Source organism: Pristis pectinata, chromosome 4 (assembly GCF_009764475.1).
Source record: "Pristis pectinata isolate sPriPec2 chromosome 4, sPriPec2.1.pri, whole genome shotgun sequence".
Lineage (NCBI taxonomy): Eukaryota > Metazoa > Chordata > Chondrichthyes > Rhinopristiformes > Pristidae > Pristis > Pristis pectinata.
The window spans coordinates 5,248,943-5,266,281 of NC_067408.1; the positions used below are offsets into that span (position 1 = coordinate 5,248,943).

The 17,339-nt window shown below is 48.9% G+C and overlaps 1 protein-coding gene across 1 annotated transcript in view; it reads left to right on the forward strand.

Annotated features, from left to right (window-relative positions):
* The first annotated feature begins 1,464 nt into the window (after window positions 1-1,464).
* LOC127569137 (protocadherin-10-like) overlaps window positions 1,465-17,339 on the forward strand; it is a 34,139-nt gene continuing 18,264 nt past the window's right edge. Inside the window, exons 1-3 of the mRNA XM_052013513.1 lie at window positions 1,465-3,951; window positions 8,325-8,383; window positions 8,538-8,623. Coding sequence (XP_051869473.1) covers window positions 1,465-3,951; window positions 8,325-8,383; window positions 8,538-8,623 — 2,632 coding nt within the window. The remainder of the gene's footprint in view (window positions 3,952-8,324; window positions 8,384-8,537; window positions 8,624-17,339) is intronic.

The window sequence follows — 17,339 nt, forward strand, 5'->3', positions numbered from 1 at the left end:
TCGACGTTTCGGGTCGAGACCCTTCATCTGGATTGATAGACCAGAGGGCAGACGGCCAGTGTAAAGAGGTGAGGGGAAGGCGTGGGGCTAGAGCTGGTGGATCCAGGTGAGGAGGGGGGGGGGATCGGCAGATGGAGGAGGGGAGGGTGGGGACAGTGACAGAGGCTGGGAGGGGACAGGTGGAGGTGACAGAGGGCTGCAGATGGTGGGATCTGATAGGAGAGGAAGGTGGGAGGCATCACCTGTGGGAGGGGTGTGTGGGTGGCGGGCAGATGGCGTGGGTGGAGGAGGGGGAAAGAACAGGGTGACGGGGGCCGGGGTGGGTGTAGGAGGAACTGGGTAGATCAGGGAGAGAGAGAAAAGAGACAGAGGGGGACATTGGAGAATTTAACGCTCATGTGGACTATGCAGGCAGAATATGAGGTGCTGTTCCTCATATTGCGTTTAGCCTCCCTCAGGCAGTGGAGGATATTGCCTTCAGGATGAACATTCTCCAAGAAACCAGTGCGAAGCTGTGTAGTCTTTGTGAGAGGGTTAAGTTTAACATTTTATGAACAATTGCCCACATAACTGCCTTTATAGTAGTGCGGACAAACTTGGACTCTGGTCGGGAAAAGGTAAGACTGTTCGATTTAAATCATAGAAACATAGGAACATAGAAAACCTACAGCACAATTCAGGCCCTTCGGCCCACAAAGCCGTGCCGAACATGTCCCTACCTTAGAAATTACTAGGTTTACCCATAGCCCTCTATTTTTCTAAGCTCCATGTACCTATCCAAAAGTCTCTTAAAAGACCCTATCGTATCCGCCTCCACCACCGTTGCCGGCAGCCCGTTCCACGCATTCACCACTCTCTGAGTAAAAAACTTACCCCTGACATCTCCTCTGTACCTTCTCCCCAGCACCTCAAACATGTGTCCTCTTGTGAAAATCTGAAAATCGTTTCGGATTTGCAATTTTTGTTTAAATTAGTTTGCAGGCGGTTCCAGAGGGAAGCTTTGGCACATTAGCTGCATCCAGTCTCGCCGGCGAAAGGCTAACAATTCCTCTTCAGAAGCTGTTAGTTAGCGCTGTTCCTCCAATGAGGCGGGGAGCCGGTACTCCCACTTCTTCCTCCCTCCCTCCCCTCCCCTCCCCCTCGCCCCCCCCCCCCCCCCCCCCGGTCTCAGCGTTAAGCACAGTAACAAGCCAGAGAGGGGGCGAGCGAGCAACGCTCCGAACATCCGCGCGTTGTTGGTACATCAGTGGACGGGCGGTTGCGAGCGATGAGGGGAGATGCGCTTGAAGTGGACACCTCTGAGCCGGAGTGTGAATTCGGGATGTGGGAGCATCGACTTGCTCCGGTCAGGCTTGCCTACGATTCTACTTAAACACGTAAAAATAAAGTTTTACGTTTGCGGGAAAAATAGATTTGAGTTCACTTGTACAAGCGACACCAGGAGTCTGGGTCACTGGCGTTGTCATGTCTGCTTCGGATGGGAGCCGCTTTCTGAACAGGTTCGTCCGATCTCTCGTGATATTTTTGGGCATTGTAGAGGGAGCTTGCGGACAGATCCGGTATTCCATACCCGAGGAGCTGAAACACGGGGCTTTCGTTGGGAATATCGCCGACGATCTGGGACTCAACGTGGCCGAACTGTCCGCTCGCAGGTTCCGGATGGTGTCCAGTACTAGAAAGCAGTATTTGGAGGTGAATTTGGAGAACGGGATATTGTTCGTGAACGAGAAAATGGACAGAGAGCAACTCTGCGGGATTAGTCCCACCTGTTTCCTCAACCTTGAAGTTGTAATTGAAAACCCCCTGGAACTGTATCAGGCTGAGATAGAGATTCTGGATGTGAACGATAATGCCCCCAGTTTTTCGAGCAGCCACGTTAGGTTGGAGATTACCGAGTCGGCGGCTCCGGGAGCTCGGTTCCCCTTGGAAAGCGCACAGGATCCGGACGTCGGCACCAATTCTCTCCGCACCTACCGGCTGTCCCCGAACGAGCACTTTCACCTGGAGGTGCAGACCCGGAGCGAACGCAGTAAGTTGGCCGAACTCATCCTGGAGAGACCGCTGGACCGAGAGCAACAGGCGCTCCACCGGCTGGTGCTGACGGCGGCGGACGGAGGGACGCCGGAGAAATCCGGCACCGTTCGCATCACCGTGGCTGTGCTGGACGCCAACGACAACCTCCCGGTCTTTGACCAGTCGGTGTACACGGTGAGGCTGCGGGAGAACACGCCCATTGGGACTCTGGTCATCCAGCTGAACGCCACCGATTTGGATGAAGGCACCAACGGTCGAATAGTCTACTCGTTCAGCAGCCACGCACACGAAAGGGTGCGGGAGCTCTTCACGGTGGGAGCCCAGAGCGGAGAGCTCAGAGTGAAGGGTGTGCTGGATTACGAGGAGGTCCCGGTGCATGAAATCTTCGTGCAGGCGAAAGACTTGGGTCCCAACGCCGTGGCGGCTCACTGCAACGTTATAGTGGAGATCCAGGACGAGAACGACAACGCGCCGCAGGTTGTCCTGACCTCTCTGTCCAGCCCGGTCCCCGAGGATGCTCCGCCGGGCACCGTCATCGCCCTGATCAGCGTGACCGACCGCGACACCGGGGCCAGCGGCAAGGTGAACTGCCGGCTGCTCGGCGGCCTCCCGTTCAAACTCTTACCCTCCTTCAAGAAGTATTACACGCTGGTCACCGACGGCCCGCTGGACCGAGAGGTGGTGCCCGAGTACAATATCACGGTGGCGGCAACGGACTCGGGAAGCCCTTCTCTCTCCAGCAACACCACCATCACCGTCAGAGTGTCCGATGTCAACGATAACGCGCCGCGATTCACCCGGCCCTCTTACACTGTCTACATCACGGAGAATAACGCACCGGGCGCCTCCATCTGTTCGGTGACCGCCGTGGACCCAGACACGAACCAGAATTCCTACCTGTTCTACTCCATCCTGGAGAGCAGAATCCAGGGCATGTCAATTTCCACCTACGTCTCGGTGAACTCAGACAACGGGAACATCTACGCCTTGCGCTCCTTCGACTACGAGCAACTCAAAAGTTTCCAGATCCAGATCCAAGCGCAAGACGCCGGGTTCACGCCGCTCAGCAGCAACGCGACGGTCAACGTCTTCATCCTGGACCAGAACGACAACGGGCCGGTGATCGTGTCGCCGCTGGCTCGGAACGGCTCGGTGGCCGAGGAGACGGTAGGACGCTGGGCGGAGCCCGGCACTCTGGCGGTCAAGGTGACGGCGGTGGACGCGGATGAGGGTCAGAACGCTCGGATCTCCTACCGGCTGCTCCGGGCCACCGACCGGGGGCTCTTCAACCTGGAGATCCACACGGGGGAGATCAGGTTGGCCAGGCGCTTCGGGGTCAAGGACTCCACCCAACAGCGGCTGGTGATCCAAGCCAAGGACAACGGGGTGCCCCCGCTCTCCGCCACCGTCACTGTCGTGTTAACGGCCGTGGACAACCTGGTCAGCAGCAAGCCCGAACTGACCAGCGAGCCGGAGCCTCACTCCGATTTAACCCTATACCTGATCATCTCCCTGGGCTCCGTTTCCTGCTTGTTTCTGGTCGCCATCGTGGTCTTGGCTCTTATCAGGTGCCAGAGGAATCGAACCCCCGGGAACGCCAGCCCGGTGATAACCTGCTGCTCCAAATCGTGTCTGGGTCGAAGGAGAGACTCAGGCGAGGTGTTTCAGAAATCCAACGTCAACGTCCAGTTGGCAGCGGGTACAAAGGGAGCCCCGAGCGGCTCCGAAGTCGGCGGCTCTAGGCTCCCGTCCCAGGCGTACTGCTACAAGGTGTGCCTGACGCCCGAGTCGGCCAAAAGCGACTTTATGTTCCTCAAGCCATACACTCCGCAGAACAACCAGACTGAGGGTCGCGACGCCCGAGCAGCGGGGCGCCAAGGTCCGATGGCCAGAGTCGCTTCCCAAGCGCCGGGGGAGGTGAGCCCGCCGATCCTTCAACAGGGGTTGGAAGTCCGGAGCCTAATAAGTTCATTTTTCCTTTAACAATCACCATTCTGTCTCATCCTCACGTACATTAAACCCCCAACTGAGGAAAGTGCAGTCAATGTGGGCCAGAAGAACTGAGAGATTAGCGTGTTCATTGAGTCAAACACTGCCAAAACCCATTTTTTTAAACGGACTGTTCAATTAACCCCACTGATTTCTTCCACAGCTCTCCATGGCAAGTATATATCCAGTTCCCCTTTGAATGGACCAACATACAAGATGCTGGAGGAACTCAGCCGGTCATGCGGCATCTGTGGAGGGAAATGGACGGTCGAAGTTTGGGGTTCCTACAGCATCTTGTGTGTTGCTCTAGACCACCTTTCAATGACCCTTTCTGTGTCTGCCTTCACCGCCCTTCCGGGCAGCGCGTTTCAGACATCTCCTAATCCCCGCGCATTTCCCGCTCTCTGACCCATCCACCCACACACACAGCTGCAGAATGTATTGTCACTGAACCTGTGTAAGTGATAACAACAATATTTCCGATAATGTCAGAGATCGGTAGAGTTTTCCTGATATGAAAGGAATCAGTGGATATGAGGTTAGTGCAGGAAAGTGGTGCTGGGGTAAAGATAAGCCCCTGGTCCATTAAGTGGCGGAGTAGCCGAACGGTATCCAAATAACATAACTAGCTCCTCTTAAATTCCTGTTACGTAATTATAGTTTCATATTAAAACTTACTGTTTTGAAGCTGCATCTCACACAGATAGAAGGGGTGAGTCACGCTGGCGTTTTATTGGTTAGGAGTGGGAGGTGGGGAGCAGGTTTCTCTTGACCTTCTGCAACCGTCCAAGAAGATCAGGCCGCTCTCCTTTCAAACTGAAGATTAACCCAAGAGTTTGACGTCCTGCCCCGCCGCTTGTCTAGGGACTAAGTAACTGTCCTTTGCGTATCTTCTGACAATAGCAAGAAATAGTATCAAAAGCCACAGTATAAAAGGCGACGGGCCGAGTGCTGGGAAATGGGATGGGTTGGCACGGATATGGTGGGCCGAAGGTTCGTGTTGTATGACTCTATGACAAGTAGAAGACGCGTGCACCACTGATTTTTTTTACATTCAATGAAGTTTATTGGCTTCACCAAGGGAGATCCGCAATGTTTCCCAAAGAACCATAATCCCAAAATGCAGAGACTTTCGCGAGCATGTGGCCAGGACAGAGGTCCCTGATATCCGAGTTACGCACACACTCCGTCAGCGGCACCGGAGCAGGAAAGCTGCGCCTGTGCTTCACATATCTAGAAACCTTTAATCATTTCATTACATCCAAGTTACAAAGGAGGTTTTGGTGAATTCATTGACAAGATAATGATTAGGATTCCAAGCACGCTCACATTGAAGTATATTCGCATGTGATCATACAGAGCGCTGGGAGGTTGCGAGTGTTCAGATATTCCGATTGCAGCCAATACTGTTGAGAATTGGCATCAAACCCGTGAAGAACAGACTTCACCAGATAGCGGCGGGGCTTCCATTTATTGTCCGCCTGGACTGCCCGACAACTGAGTTGTTTAGTCGCTCATCCATACCAGGATGTTGCCTGGACTTGGAGGCCTGAGTTACAAGGAGAGTTTGCGTAGACCAGGACTTTATTCCCTGGAATGTAGGAGATTGAGGGGTGACCCGATAGAGGTGTGTCAGAGGGGCGTAGACAGGGTGAAAGCACACAGTCTTTTTCCCAGGAAGGGGGTGCTAAAAACAAGAGGGCATAGGTTTAAGATCAGAGGCGAGAGATTTAAAAGGGACATCAGGGGCAGCTTCACGCAAAGGGTGGTGCGTATTTGGAATGAGCTGCCAGAAATAGTGGTTGATGCGGGCACATTAGCAATGTTTAAACGCCATCTAGCTAAGTACACGGATAGGAGAGGTTTAGAGGGATATGGGCCAAACGCGGGCAGATGGGACTAGCTCGCTGGCAACACAGTCGGCATGGACACGTTGGGCCGAAGGGCCTTATTTCCATGCTGTAAAATTCTATGGCTCTATATCAGGGATTAGTTCAAAGTCAACCACGTTACTCTGGGCTCGGAGTCACATAGAGGCAGGTAGAGACGGGGGGTGGGGGTCCGCCCCTTTAGGACAAAACCAGGCCACCAGTCACTGATGCTGCGAGTTCTAATTAACTGAATTTGCATTTCCCACCTGCTGAGCGTGGATTTGAACGAGCGACCCCTGGATGAATGGTCCAGAATCTGGGGCTAAGTAACAGCCACGCTTTCCGCACCCCATCTGACTCCGAGCGCAGGGCGGGGGGTTTTGACCGTCCATTGACGCCCATGGATTCTGAGAGAGGCATCGCCTTCAGAGGGAAGCTTAAACAGAATACTGTCCACCACTTTTTTTGTGTGTTGCAAATCTTTTGTTCGAGTCTTGGATGGATTTAAATTAGCTGCTCTTGCATTAGGGCGACGTGAATCACCGCCGGCAGGTAATCATCCTCTCCTTCACGCTGTGCTCGTTACGACTGAGAAACAGCGGGGATGCTAGGGCGGGGTGTTGAGATATGAAGACTTGCAGACTATATTCCTTTATAATGACACCAGACTGGGCTGACTTTTCCAATGGGGGGTTTCACGATGTGAGTTGTTTTGGAGATAACTCGTCCACATTATAATATCACAGACTTATATAAGCCAAAGAAGGCCAGTCGGCCCATCGTGCCCACGTCTCCTCTTCAAAGGAGCTAAACTCGTAGTCCCACGCATAGAGTCATACACACAGAAACAGGCCCTTCGGCCCAACTGGTCCATGCCGGCCAAGATGCCCCATCCAAGCTGGTCCCATTTGCCAGCGTTTGGCCCATATTCCTCTCAACATTTCCTACCCGTCCAACCTCCTCTTAAAAGTTGTTATTCTACCTGCCTCAACCAGTTCCTCTGGCAGCTCGTTCCACATGGATACCAGCCTTTGTGTGAAAAAGTTGCCGCTCATGTTCCACTTAAACCTTTCCCCTCTCACCTTAAACCTATGTCTTCTAGTTCTTGGTACCCCAACTCTGGGGAAAAAAGACTATGTATATGCACCCTATCCATGCCCCTCAGGATTTTATACCATTAAGATCACCTCTCAGTCTCCTACATTCCAAGGAATAAAGTCCTACTGTTCACTCACAGTCCTGCGCTTTCCATTAACAAGTACTGGGGTCTCTATTAAATTTGCTCCCTGTATTCTATTGGGCAAATTCCAATGTTTATAGGTGAAATATAATCACATAATGAAGTCTTTAACCCCCAATATTTTACCGATGGAGTCTTATGAAGAAGTCGCCAGTCGGCTCTCACATATCAGAATTCTTTGTTTAATTTCCAAGCAGGTCACTATAGTTGACTAAGCTTGTGATAGGAACGTTATTAGATTGTGCATGTTGGGTGATGGGGGAAAAGAGGTCATTGCTACTGACATCGTCTTTATTGAACAAATCGATCTGAATCGCCCTGTCCTTTCACCAACATCTGCAAATCAATACAGCTGTGGTTTCTCCCAACGCGTTTCACAGCAAGCAGAATTAATATTCAGCGCGACGAATAACATTCACGAGCTTTGATGCAAGCATTTCTTATTCTCTGCCTTGAACATTTGTTTGGCCATATCGTCAGGCCGATAACATCAATTAATTCTGATGTGCAGAGGGAGCGGAGATATTGTATGCGAAGGGAAAATATCCCAATTGACTGCCCTGGGTTATTCTTCGTGTCAGTTGCATAAACGAATGCATTACTGAAATTTGAATGTGGAAATTATCTGGATCCATGCGCAGAGAGGATTTTTGAAAAGAAAGATTTCCGACAGCTGATGCTGCGCCGGCGAAGGTTTAATAAAACGCACATTTAATTAACGTCAAACACAATCCCATCAATATCATTAGCTTCAAAGTGGACCATGCAAAACGAAAAGAAAATTGTCCACTTTACAGATGTACTTTGTATTCTGACCTTGAAACGTTTTTTACTACGAGCGCTTTGAAACATTAGTATTACAGTTAATCCATGCAATTGGCTCTGCTTAATTGGCGTTTAACCCTTTAAATGATTCCATGTATTTTATAAAGGGCGTGAAACTGGGCCATCCTGTTTAAGAGAGCTGCATTTACACCGGTCACTATGTAGACTCAGGGCGCATTTCCCCCTCGACCTCGCGCCTTTTCTGCAGTCCGTGCGATTCAAGTTTGTGTTGGTAACCGCAACACTGGAGGGAAGCAGACAGGGTCACGGAAAAATCCCCTCTACCCACCCAGTCTCAAATCTTCATGTGTTGTCTGAATCGGTGAGTGAAGACACAACAAACAGCCCCTTGTTATGTTTTCCAGGTTAAACAACAAAACACTGACTACCATTGTCCGCCCTGCCAGAGACATACAGACAGCAGGTACTAAACCCTTCGTTCATTCACATTTTCATGCATTCAGCTCATGCCTTTGTCTTTGGTTTGGTTTTATATCAGTCGGTTGTTTATGAATTTTCCAAGGCGTTGCTATCTTTCCCCTTTCCCTCACACTGTATTTACTTATGTCCGTTCACAGCTCTTGGGACCCCGAGGAGAACCGAGTCCGACCAGATGGACAGACGGAGGCAAGCAAAGTGCAAGCAGCCGTCCCCACGCCAAGCGGTGAATATCGGGGGCATGGAAGGAGGGGGGCGAGGGGGTGACAGAGAGAGTGAGAGAAAGAGAGAATGAGAGAGGCAGAGAAAGACAGAGGGAGAGAGACAGAGGGAGAGAGACAGAGGGAGAGAGACAGAGGGAGAGAGACAGAGGGAGAGACAGAGGGAGAGAGACAGAGGGAGAGAGACAGAGGGAGAGAGACGCAGAGAGAGAGGCAGAGGGAGAGAGGCAGAGGGAGAGAGGCAGAGGGAGAGAGGCAGAGGGAGAGAGACAGAGGGAGAGAGACAGAGGGAGAGAGGCGAGAGAGAGAGGCGAGAGAGAGAGAGCAGAGAGAGAGAGCAGAGAGAGAGAGCAGAGAGAGAGAGCAGAGAGAGAGAGGAGAGAGGGAGAGAGAGAGGGAGAGAGAGAGGGAGAGGGAGAGAGAGAGAGGGAGAGAGAGAGAGGGAGAGAGAGAGAGGGAGAGAGAGAGAGGGAGAGAGAGAGAGGGAGAGAGAGAGAGGGAGAGAGAGAGAACGAGAGGCGGAGAGAGACAGAGGCGGAGAGAGACAGAGGCGGAGAGAGACAGAGGCGGAGAGAGGCAGACGGAGAGAGGCAGAGGCAGAGAGAGAGGGAGGCAGAGGGAGAGGCAGAGGGAGAGGCAGAGGGAGAGGCAGAGGGAGGGGCAGGCAGAGAGGCGATCAGAGAGAGGCAAAGAGAGGGAGAGAGACAGAGAGAGAATGCGAGAGGCAGAGAAAGAGGCAGTGAAAGAGAGTGAGGCAGTGAAAGAGAGAGAGAGAGAGACGGAAAAAGAGCAAGAGAGCTTGGCTGCAATAAAGCACCCTACAGCCCGTACCAACCAGCGTCTGTGCAACAAAATATACACATCATATACATCACTGAATGATTTGGCATACGCTATCGTGTCAAAACAAGTTTAATTATTGCTTCAGCCCTGGAAGAGAAAAAAATTAAAACAGGCTTCCCCCTGTAAATAGAACATCTTTTACTGTTAAGCAGATCAGAATTTTAATTTTATTTCAGCGTGGCTGTGATCGGCAGGTTTTGGAGAGGCGAGTTAGTTTCATTATTGCTGATTTAAATATTTATGTAATTTTGCCTTTTCTGTCACCATCACGTTATTTAGAACTCGCTCCCCCAATATTTCCAAAGGATCCTTTGTTTCCAGTGGAGGAGGACGGGGACAATTTATTTCTTTTAAATGAGATAAATATGAAAGATTTATTCTGCGTGTTGTAAACTGGCACTGTGCTTACTGCCGGCGGCTCCTAGAGATCAGAATTATCGGTCGTTACGGCGAACCCCGAGGACTAAAGCCGAGTCCGTGATTGTGTTAAAGTAAAACATTTACCGCCCGTTGATTAGTTACTTAAATCGATTTTTTTCCTTTGGGTGCCCACCCGATGTTTCCCCTGTTCTGTCCAGTGTTGTAGAACCTACGGCTGTTTTATTATCGCCCCGGGGCTGTACAGTCTGCTCAGTGACTGGTGTAACGTCCCCGTCTCTTGCTTGCAGAACGCGGGCGGTGAATGGATGCATCGCAGCAGACAAAATATAGGAAGCCTACCTATTTCACCCATGGCACGGAAGGATACCCGTCTCTCACTATCTCTCTCTCTCTCTCTCCCCCCTCTCTCCCCTCTCTCCTAGAGTCTTGCTTTTGTCTCCTGTATGCCGTTACTCTCCAGTCTGGTCCCCTCCTCCGTCTCTCTCTCTCTCACCTTGCTCTTGTCCGCTCGTCTCTGTCTCTCTCTGCCTCCCTTTGTCTAGCTCTCTTTCTCTCTCTGCCTCAATTTCTCCCTCTTTTTCTCCCTTATTTCTTTGTGTTTTCTCTCTCTCTCTCTCATCTATGATTGGTCCCCTATATTCCTGCCCTGTATTTTTGCTGTGCGTGCGCGCGTGTGTGTGTGACTGTGTGTGCGATGTGTGTGTGTGCGATGTGTGTGTGTGCGATGTGTGTGTGTGCGATGTGTGTGTGTGCGATGTGTGTGTGTTTGTGTGTGTGCCTGGTAGTTTGTGTGCGTTTTTTATGTGTGTGTCTTTGTATGTGTGCTAGTTTGCATATGCGTGTGTGCTAGTGTGTGTGCGTGCGGTTGTGTATGTGTGTTAGTTTGTGCGTATGTGTGCTTGTGTGTGTACGTGCTTCTGTGTGTCTTTCTGCATGCCTCTATGTGTGTGTGGGGGGGTGTGTGTACAAGTTTATATATGTGTGTTTGGATATGCATGTGTGTTAGTGTGTGTGTGTTACTTTGTGCGTGTGTTTGTGTGTGTGTTAGTTTGTGCATGTATGTGTGTGTTTGTGTGTCTTTCTACATGCCTCTGTGTGTGTGTGTGTGCGTGCCTGCCTGCCTCGCTGTGTGCTTCGCCTGTCTCCTCTCGGCATCTCTCTCTGCCTGTCATTCTCCTGCTAGTAATTCAATTCAACAGGGTTTAGCAGTTAAAGTGTTTGCCACATCTAAACCAGTTAAATCTGCATGAGCGCCCTGATTATGTTAATGCCACCACTGTTCATTAAACTAACGAAATCATGAGTAATGAAAACAGTGGAAATGAAATTAATGTGATGGGATTTTGAAATACATTATAGGAATGTATCTTTATTTCTCTGGAGAAGACCCAAAGGGCATCTTATTGAGGGAAAGCACGATTTTAATTGTAGTGAAGGAATATTTATGGTGGTCTCAGAAGGATAGAAGTTAAGGGAGGTTGAAGGAAGGTGATGAATGGGCAGGTGATCTTTAACTATGTTACACTGTGAGAGCAGGAGGTATCTAGAGGACTTGGGTCAGGAGGTGACTGAAACTGATTTACAGGGTGAGGATCAAGTTGGACAGAAATCTGGAGTCTCAAGAAGCCTTGCCCCACTTTCACTGAGTGTTCTTGTTTACACACTGACCCTGTCAGTCGAACATACAGCAGTTACATACAGAAAAATAAGAAGAGGCTACATGAAGCAAAGGACACAATTCTAAAAGTGGGACAAGACAGAGAGATCTGAGGGTGTATGTTTTCTGTTTGTTGAAAGTGACAGGACAGGTTGAGAAATTGGTTAAAAGAGACATAGTTTCCTGGGCTTTATAAATATAGTCATAGAGTAATACAGCATGGAAACAGGCCCTTCAGCCCATCTCATCCATACTGACCATGGTGCCCACCAAGCTAGTCCCATTTGCCCAGGTTTAGCCCATATCCCTCTAAACCCCTCCTATCCATGCACATGTCCTTTGAATATTGTTATTCTCAATCTGCCTCAACCACTCCCTCTGGCAGCTCATTCTATATACAGTCCACCCTCTGCGTGAAGAAGTTGCCCCTCAGGTCCCTTTTAAATCTTTCACCTTAAACCTATGCCCTCTAGTTTTTAGTTCCCCTTCCCTGGGAAAAAGACTATGTGTGTTCACCCTGTCTATGCCCCTCATGATTTTGTATATTGTATAAGGTCACCTCTCAATCTCCTACATTCCAAGGAATAAAGCCTGACCAACCTCTCCCCATAACTCAGGCACTTGAGTCCTGACAACATCCTCATAGATCTTCTCTTCACTCTTTCCAGTTTAATTATATCTTTCCTATAACAGGGCAACCAACACTGTACACAATGCTCCAGGTATGGCCTCACCAACATCTTGTACGATTGCAACATAATGTCCCAACTCCTATACTTAAAGAATAAGGGATTACTGATGAATCTTTATAAAGCACCGACTGAACCACTGTTGAAGGATTGAGTCAAGTCCTGGGGTCCACACTCCTTCTCAGCATAGAAAAGTACATAGATAAGAGGGATTTAAGAGCCATATGGGCCAAATGTGGGGAAATAGGACTAGCTTGGTGGGGACCATGGTCAAGATGGATGAGTTGGGCCTGTTTCTATATATACTCTATAGAAGCTTTGGAGACGGTCTAAAACTAAAGGACGTAGATTTAGGGTAAGGGGCTGGAGGCTTAGAGGGGATCTCAGGAAGAATTTTTTCACCTAAAGGGTGGTTGGAATCTGGAACACACTGCCTGAGGGGGGTGATGGAGACTCTCACAACACTTAAGAAGTTTCTAGATGAGTACTTCAATCAGGGCAGAGAAGGTCAAGGACCAAATGCTCATAAATAGGAGTAGTGTGTATGGATATTTGAAGGTTGGCATGGACCTGTTGGGCCAAAGGGCCTGTTTCTGTGCTGTATGACTCTATGACTCTAAATTATTAACCAGAATAATTCCGGGCATGCTGAGGTTGTTCTCCTTGGAACTGAGGAGGTTGCAAGGAAATCTGAGAGAGGGACAAAATCACGAAGGTTTCAGAAAGAGTAGAGTCATAAACTCATAGAGCAATACACCATGGATACAGGCCCTTCAGCCCAACAGGTCCACGCCGACCATGTTTTCCACCTAACTAGCCCCAATATCCTGCATTTGCCCCTTATCCCTCCACCCCGCCCCTCCATGTACCTATCGAATTGCTTCTTAAATGATAGTATTGTACCTGCATCAACCACTTCCTCTGGCAGCTCGTTCCATATGCTCACAATCCTCTGCATGAGAAAGTTGCCCCTCAGGTCCCTTTTAAATCTTTCCCTTCTCATCCTAAACCTATGCCCCTAGTTTTGGACTCCCCTACCCTGGGGAAAAGATTGTTACCGTCCACCTTATTTTAGACACTTCTATAAGGTTGCCCCTCATTCTCCTATGCTCCAAGGAATAAAGACCTCACCTGGCCAACCTCTCCCTATAACTCAGGCCCTCTAGTCCTGGCAAAGTGATAAGAACCTGTTCCCATTGGTGGAAGGGCCAAGAACAAGCAGATATAGAACAAAGATGATTGGAAAATGAACCAAAAGCAACATGAGGCACAAATGTTTCTCCCCGGTGAGTGGTTGGGGTCTGAACAACACTGCTGAGGGGAACAGTGGAGGCAGATTTGGTGTAGCATTCAAGAGGGAGTTGGAGAAGTGTCTGAAAGGAAAGAACTTGCAGGGGAACGGGTATGAGCTGAGGGAGTGGCACCAGACATATTGCTCTTATACAGACTCAGTGGATGGCATGGTCTCCTTCCAGGCCTGTGCCTGCCCACTATCGGAGACAGAACCAGATTGTTCACAACCTTCCAGTCCTTGTTGGCCCTGAGATCAATTTCCGTCTCATATCCTTTTCACCACCAAGGCATTAACCACCAGTCAAACTCTGCCTTGTACTATGCAGCTTACTGGCTACTGAAACACTCACCTCAATGTGCTACCTCCAGAATTGATTGTCATACAACCTCAGAAAGATTACAGCAGAGGTGGAGGCCGTTTGGCCCATTGAGTTTGCCTAGGTGGTCAGATTTCTCTGTCCTTTTCTCAACAGCCTTGCGATATTTTTCTTTTCTGGTACCATTCCTCCACTACCGTACTTCTTGTTAGTGAATTCCAGATCCTAAACTTTTTGTTCCAACATTTCATTGCAGTATTAAGACAAAAGCCCATTTCAACCCATTGAATCTATGCCGGCTCAGAGAGAAATCCCTTCACCACTATTTTTGCCTGTAACCTATTCTCCCCACATTCCGATCAACTCCCCCAAATTCTACCACTCGCCAATACACTAGGGGAAATCTACAGTGGCTTATTAACTAGCACGACCCAGTAACAATGTGGTTGAGGCAGGTACAATAGTATCATTTAAGAAGCACTTGGATAGGTACATGAAGGAGCGGGGCTTAGAGGGGATATGGGCTGAATGCAGGAAATTGGGAGTAGCTGGGAGGGCACCGTGGTCGGCATGGACTTGTTGGGCTGAAGGGCCTGTGTGCGTGCTGTATTGCTCTATGAATCTCTACCAACCTGCACGTCTTTGGGACGTGGGAGGAAACCGGAGAACTCGGCAGAAATCTGTGTGGTCACAGGGAGAACGTGCAAACTCCACACAGACAGTACCCAAGGCTGGGGTTGAACCCGGGTCTCTAGAGCTATGAGGCAGCAGCTCTAACCACTGCACCATCCGTGCTGCTTTAGTCCATTACATTCTCTGTATGTCCTTTGGTTGTTTACTCTTCTGTGTTGAGAACATTTGCTCTACCTAATACGCTTGAAGGTTTTGAATGCCTCCATATAAGGCCTTCATATCTTTTCCATTCCTTTTACCTCACATTTATCTGTTCTCCCTTGCTGATGCTCAACACTCCTGTGTTTGCTGACCTACTCTGGGACGAAACAGTGGAAACATTCAGCAAGTCAGACAGTGTCAGTGGAGAGAGAAGGAGAGTTTACATTTCATCAGAAAGAGGGAAAGTCAGAGCAGGGAGTGAGGGAAGTAAGTGTAAAATGGGAAGATCTGCGATGAGTTGGAAGACAGGAGAGATTAAGTGACAAAAGAAATGGGGGGGGGGAAAGGGTTGCATGAAGGTATAAATGATGGGTCCAGAGGAGCTGTGATTGGGGGCAGTGGAATCATGGACTGAATTTGTTGAACTCATGTTGAGCCCAGAAGGCTGCATTATAGAAGATAGAACATTAGAGCACAGTACAGGCCCTTCAGCCCACAATGTTGTGCTGACATTTTATCCTGCTCTAAGATCTATCTAACCTTTCCCTCCCACATAGCCCTCCATTTCTCGATCATTCATGTGCCTATCTAAGAGTCTCTTAAATGTCCCTAATGTATCTGCCCCCACCACCCCTGCTGGCAGTGCGTTCCACGCACCCACCAGTCTCTGTGTAAAAAAATTTACCCCTGACATCCCCCTTAACCCTTCCTCCAATCACCTTAAAATTATGCCCCCTTGTGTTAGTCATTTTTGCCCTGGGAAAAAGTCTCTGACTGTCCAGTGAAGAGTGCCTAGTGAAGAGTGAGGTACTGTTTGTCGAGCTTGCTGTGTAACAGTGGCGGACACCAACTACAATGTGGGAGAGAGACAGAATTAAAATGACAGGCAGGGTGAATAGGGGATACTGGTTGGTCAAGGTCTTAATCTGAACTTCATTCTTTTGTTTAAGTCTCTCTCTCTCTGTAGCCTTCTAACCCATGGGGAGTCCTGCATTCCTCCATTTCAAGCCTCATTCATTCCCCACCCCCTGCACCCTCGCCATTAGCAGTCATTTGGCCCTGCAGCTCTGAGCTTGCTGCCTAAATCCATCCAGCTGTCCCTCTGCTTGCCGAAAGCACGTCTCTCTGACCAAACAACGTTAATATCACCTCAGGATGCAGCCCCCAAAACGTCGACAGTTCCTTTCACCTCACAGATGCTGCTCGACCCGCTGACTTCCTCCAGCAGATTGTTTGTTGCTCCAGATTCCAGCGTCTGTGTTCTTGTCTTATATCGCCTCTCTTGGCTTGGTGCCAATATTTGCTAACTCTCCCATGAAACTTGGAAATGGTGTGTAAATGCAAATCGTTGTTGAACATATATTTGTGGATTATTTTGTCTATAATAATCTTGAATATTTGATCAATGTTCCTTCTGATGCCCCCTGCAGTTTAAGAATTAACAAGGCAGTGTCTTCAACCTCTCAAAGCACAAGTCTCTTCTTTCAGCACTGCCTCCTGTTCCACTATATCCCTGCCCTCATACAGTGACCACAATTATACCTCCTATTCTAAGCATGACTGGATCAGTGCCTTGTACAGATTCCCAATTAACTCATGTGTTTTGCACTCCCTGGTTCAGGCTGTTTATGTCAAAATCTGGTCCATTTTCATAATTCCTACATATGTACATTTGCTTCTAATGGTACCATCCACCCACGCCCGTGATTATTGGTGTGATGTGCCCTGTAACAGGGCCATTTAGTCAATATTCCCACTGTTTAATTTGTTTACCCAGTGTTCTCGTCGGGGACCATGTTAACAACATCAGGTTTATTACCACTGACTTATATGTCATGAAATTTATTGTTTTGCAGCAGTAGACATAAAAATGACGATAAGTTACAAAATAAATAAATAGTGCAAAAAAGAAGGAACAATGAGGTAGTGTTCATGGGTTCCCGGACCGTTCAGAAATCTGATGGCGGAGGGGAAGAACTTGTTCCTAGATCGTTGAGTGTGGGTCTTCAGCCTCCTGTACCTCCTCCCTGATGAGAGAAGGGCGTGTCCCAGGTGGTGAAGTTCCTCAGTGATGGATGCTGCCTTTTTGAGGCACCACCTCTTGAAGATGTCCTCGATGCTTTGTTGTTTATCAGACACGTTCCCAACCTAATCAAGTCCCTTTGTGTTTAGTTTAAGAACATAAAGATATATATATAAAAAAAGTAGGAGTAGGCCACTCGGCCCCTCAATCTGATTGTGGCTGATTAGCTCCAGGCCTCATTTCTTCTATGACATTTACCTATAGCCCTATGTTCCCTGATCTTTCACTGTGACCTTCTGCCTCATTATCCCTGTTAATTTGCTCTGACCAACATATTGGTTCTATGCCCAGCTTGGAATGGCAACATCTACAGTGCCAATTCTAGCAACACCTCTCGTTATATCAGTTCAATTCCCTTTATGCATCCCTTTTCAAACAAGTTTCAAACTACTTCAGCAGTAAATCAGTGGGGTTGTCAATCCTGAGATTAAATAGGTTGGTGCCAATGTTAGTTAATAGACACAGAGATCTCAGTTTGCGATGGGTCATCTAGTCATTACATATTGCAGAGGGAGCATGCCATGCATAAATAGACTGCCAAGTTTCCTCTTTATAGTGGAATTGGAATTGATTTATTATTGTCACATGTACCGAGGTACAGTGAAAAACTTGTCTTGCATACCG